The 5126-nt window shown below is 46.2% G+C and overlaps 1 protein-coding gene across 1 annotated transcript in view; it reads left to right on the top strand.

Annotated features, from left to right (window-relative positions):
• Nucleotides 1–3599, top strand: part of CHN2 (chimerin 2) — a 114717-nt gene extending 111118 nt beyond the window's left edge. Inside the window, exons 12-13 of the mRNA XM_006778972.2 lie at nucleotides 1301–1406; nucleotides 1811–3599. Of these exons, the coding sequence (XP_006779035.2) occupies nucleotides 1301–1406; nucleotides 1811–1982 (278 nt within the window). The 3' untranslated portion in view covers nucleotides 1983–3599. The remainder of the gene's footprint in view (nucleotides 1–1300; nucleotides 1407–1810) is intronic.
• The last annotated feature ends 1527 nt before the right edge of the window (nucleotides 3600–5126 follow it).

Raw genomic sequence — 5126 nt, 5'->3', positions numbered from 1 at the left:
TCTTCTTCCTCTTCTTAAAGGATACCTTTCAGCATTTCATATAATACTGGTTTGGTGATGATGAACTCCTTTAGCTTTTTCTTGTCTGTGAAGCTCTTTATCTGACCTTCAATTCTGAATGATAGCTTTGCTGGATAAAGTAGTCTTGGTTGTAGGTTCTTGGTATTCATCACTTTGAATATTTCTTGCCACTCCTTTCTGGCCTGCAAAGTTCTCTCGTTTCATCTTATCTACCTGATGAAGCCAATATTACAATTCCATTTTACAGAGGAGAGCAAGGCTCACAGGCCTAGGAATGGAGCATCAGCCTCGGTTGTCCGCCAGCCCACGGTTGCTCATTCTGTGTTTGGCGCGCTGGCCCACTGTTGTTGAGAGAGAGGGGACCACAGTGGTTAAGGGGGCAGCGGGGACGTAGGGGGTCTACACTTTGCCTTGGAACATAGTGAGAAAGGGGTTCAGATGCTGGGGTGCATGGCATAGATGCCAAGCCCCATTTTGAAGAAGTTTTATAAAAACGTATCGTCTTGAGAGGTAAGTGCTACTAAGTATGTAATGAGTCAGGGATTCGTGCACTTTGCAGAGGAGCTGTGGCCCCGCTTCCTGGTAAGAGCATCCTTCCTTCCTGGGTCCTGGCGGTCCTGAGTAGAGAAGGTTCCAGCAGCGGGGTGCCCCCCGTCGCAGGAGGAATGACGTGAGAGCTTCCTGTGAGTGGCTGCCAGAGACCTAACAAGCAGAGCACGCGTGCTTCCTCCCATGGTCATGTCCCTCATATCCACTTCCTAGCCTGGACGGCACACCAGGGTTCACCATGCCAACACTTTGGTGGAAAGCGCCACTAATGCAGGCTGAGTTGCCTGGCTCGTCAGCCAGCGCCCTTGCCGATGATAAAGTTGCTCAGTTCTGGAAGCCTGCCAGGAAAGACTTAATTAGACAACGTTAAGGGAATGCTACCAAGTGAGATCTGGTATAAATTAAAGCTTGTGGTGGTGAGATTTCTGGCAGATCCACCATTGAGAAGAAGCTGGGCAAAGCCCCATCTGTGCGGGTGCCAACTGCAAGCATCGGCAGGCTGCAGACTCCAGGAGGGCCAGCCTCCGCCCCCCACCCAGTGGGGTGCCCAGCCTCAAACCCTTTCTGGGACGAGGCAGGACACGAACAAATTCATTCCTTTCAGTGAAATGTTGCCTGAAGTTGCATGAACTCGTTAGACTTTCCCCCTGTCGGTAGCCTAACTTCTTACATCTCTGCAAGCTTGCATGCCACAGACTGCACTGACATTCCTCCTGTGTGACCCTCACAGAAATCTCCAGTGCAGACGAGAGGCTGGAAGCCGTCCACGAGGTGTTAATGCTGCTGCCTCCCGCCCACTATGAGACCCTCCGGTACCTGATGATCCACCTGAAGAAGTAAGCTCGGGCCTCCTGACACCTCCTCCGCGAACCCCACCTAGACTAAAACCTCCGCGTATTGCGGGTCAGCTAACAATCCGCCCCTTCACACCCATGTTCTCCCCATGACAGTTTCATGATTCTTCAGTTAGAAGGACCGATTTTTCTGATTTTAAAGAGTGTGTCTATATCAGACTCACTTGGTAATTCGCTTGCATTGGCTGAGGCAATGTCCATAATCTAAAAAGAACGAACAGTGAGAAAAATCTCTCTTTAAAAATGCTTTTCTGTCATTCTCATAATTTTCTTTTGCAATTTTTCCAAACCAGAGAAGTTCTTGGGGGCATAGGTGCATTGTCAGCATTAAAATATGTGCACGAGTTGGGATGATGGATGTCTCTGTGTCTGTGTGTGCCTTGCAGGGTGACCATGAATGAAAAGGACAATTTCATGAACGCCGAGAACCTGGGGATCGTGTTTGGGCCCACCCTGATGAGGCCGCCGGAGGACAGCATGCTCACCACCCTCCATGACATGCGGTACCAGAAGCTGATTGTGCAGATCCTAATAGAAAACGAAGATGTTTTGTTTTAACCCACCAGGGAGATGTGCTGAACGGCCCCAGGCCCATGGACGTTCAGAAGGCTCAAGGAATAAAAAAAAACTCTTCTTACACTTGATTTTCCAAACAAGTGACGGAGTTTCCTGGACCGCAGTGGATGGCCACGTCGGCTACTGTGTCTCATAGACACTCGCTTCCTCCACGTGAGCACAGCACGGGCGAGGGTGAGAGAAAGCCCTCGCTGGGGTCTTCGCCGTGCCTCGTATGTGTGTCTGTTTTGCCGGAAGAGTGATTAATAAATCTTTCTTTAACTTATTAAAAGCCAGTGTAGACCTTTACAGTAATGAAAGGGAACTTCATTCATAGAGGTACTTGATACAGTTAAACATTTCCCACTTACGAAAAGAAAGACAACTCTATATGTTAAATGTTAAATGAGACTTATATTGTAAAATGGATTTTTATTTTAGCTGCGAGAATGTTCCTTTATTTTAGCAAATAGAACTCAATGCAGTGCATTGATTATCGCCCTGTGTACCTTGTCCTGCCTTTGTGCTGTGATCCCTGGGGAAGTTTGCCATGAATGCAGTATTATCTTGACATACCTCCGTCCTTATCCGTGCTTTCCAGTGAAACTTCACCTGCCGCCGGTGTCCCTGCTTTCGATCCATTCTGCTGTTAAGCACTGGCATGGTGCTATCTTATGGCATATGTTTATAGCAATTGTAGAATGGTCTGGAACGTCCATAAACTTTCTTCCCATAAAAATTTCGTAAAGCCTCCAAGTCTGTTTGGAATTGGTCATGGTCTTTCCATATCATGTGTGCATATCCCAGAACACGCAAAATACGGTCATTTTACATCAGGTCATTTGGCCACCCTGGTTGCATCTGGGCTGTATAAAAAGTTAGCCTTTTCCCCCCTTTTCTTTGCAGGCAAGCACTCAGAGTTCGTCTGTTAATGCCAAATTGTATTTTTGCCGCATTTCTGCATTTGTGAAAAGCGAATCCACAGAATAATTGTTGGTTTTCTTTTCATGTTTGTTTTATAAACAAGCCTATTTTTCAAAGTAAGAATGAATGAGTTTGGGTTCCATGAGTATTTGTTCCTCTTTGATCAGAGTAGCTCTGTATGGATAATAATTTAATATGATTTTATTACTACAGTTCTGATTGGTTATATTTATCTTAGCATGAGCTTTCCACACCAAGATTTCTATATTTTGTAACATGGGGGAAATATTTAAAACATCAAAAACTGTACATCTAGACTTTTTTCCTCCTTCAGTCTTTTCCTCCGATTGTCTGAGATGATTGCTTCAGTTCCTCACTTGTGTTGTTTGGGAGTGAGTGACCAGGAGAAAATTACTGTGACAAGGGGGTTGGAAGGAGGAGGCAGCAGCGCGGCCGCCGGGCGAGTCCCCAATGGACTCCTGGGCACTTGGTGGGGGGAAAGCACTTCTGCTGAGTCCCTGCCCTCCCGGTTCCTCCCAGCTGTACAGATGGGTTTGTTGTAGCTGATGTACTTCTTGATACTGTCAAAAATTATCTGGAAATGGTTTTATTTTGTGAAGTGGACAATACTTTGTAATTTATGATCGTGTAAATGGAAGGAAAGGAATTAAATGCATTAAATTCTTCTGTCTATCATTTTGGAGTATGCATAAGAAATCCGCGTCCGGAAGTGGCGGGGGTGGAGGTAGAGAGAATATTCTGGGAACGTTGTTCCCAGATGAATTTTGGCAATAAAGTTTCTGTTCTCACCAAACACAAACATCCCACTGAGTCCCCAGCTCACTGCCCTCTCTCTCGCCAGCTTCCCCCTACAGAGCCTGCTTGAGATGAAATTCCAGCGGCCCACTCATTCACTGAGAGATAGGACCTTTACAGCCAATCACTCCAGGCCACTTACTGAAGAACAGAACAAGAGTTTTAGAGCCAGAAAGACTCGAGTTCAAATCCCAGCTCTGTCTGTTATCCGCTGCATGCGTACAGGTTTGGGAATGGATTTACTCACCTGAAAAACCAGGGGAAATATTCTGAGTGTGATGTCTTGGGTGAAATGATGATCTAAAGTAATTAGTAATAGTTGTTTCTTGTTATCATTATTTTAAGAGCGATGACTTAGAAGGCGAAAGGATAGAACATGGAGGAGGGGAAGGAAGAAGCATAAGACGAGAAGGATTTGTCCCAGATTAAATCCAAGTCCAGGTAATTACAGGGGTATTATAACAGGGCTCTGATGTGTAACGAGGTTCATTTGACTCCTTTTCTTGAACACGATGGCAACACTTGATCCCCTCGAGCTTGCTTTCCTCTTGAGCCTGCTCACCCAGGCCTATCTTCCCCACCATCTGGCAGCCTGGCGTGTCCTCTTACCTGGCTTGAAACTCCTGCCATTGGGACAACTCTAGCAGTTACATCTGGAGGGAGTCAGTATCGTTTCCAGAAGCCCACTGTTAAATCATCCATGGATGGCTTGTGGGAGGTGAGACAGGGACAGGGTGGGTGGGGGAAGACCCTTTTCTTTCTCCCATTAACATAAGTGGGCACCTGGTGTGGCGCTGGTGCAGAAGGTCAAGGGCAGAGCAGAGTCAGGGGAGTGAGGAGAGCACAGGCAAGTATGTGCCACACAGTTGAAGTATTGTCTGGGCTGTCCTGACTCCTTGGGCAAACCCAACTGAGATTCCTGAGCCCTATCAACCCCCAAATTTAGACTCAGTCTCTTGAGTGTAAATATGTAATGTCTATTTTATCAGGCACTTATTAATGGGCCAGACTTGGAATCAATGAAGAAGCCTATCTCACTGAAAAAATGAAAGAATGAGTTTAGTCTGGCTGGAGAGAGAAAGCTGGTCGTGTTACAGATTTGAGACCCTAATCTAAGGGAGAGGAAAGCTACTAATATGGTTTTATAAAGTAAACTTAATTTTGAAACATTTTAATATTTACAGAAAAGTTGCAAAGATACTGCAGAATGTTCCTGCGTACTTCTTACCTATTTCTCCTAATGTTAGTATCTATATATATATAAAAGCCTAAGTGACCATTACCACCCGATGGCCAGATGACCAGCTGGTAGCTATGACGTGCGCCAACCACCAGGGGGCAGATGCTCAATGCAGGAGCTGCCCCCTGATGATCAGTGCACTCCCACAGCCAACGTCCCGCAGCTGG

This window comes from Myotis davidii, unplaced genomic scaffold (genome assembly GCF_000327345.1).
Source record: "Myotis davidii unplaced genomic scaffold, ASM32734v1 scaffold168, whole genome shotgun sequence".
NCBI lineage: Eukaryota > Metazoa > Chordata > Mammalia > Chiroptera > Vespertilionidae > Myotis > Myotis davidii.
This window is presented reverse-complemented; position numbering and strand designations above follow the sequence as displayed.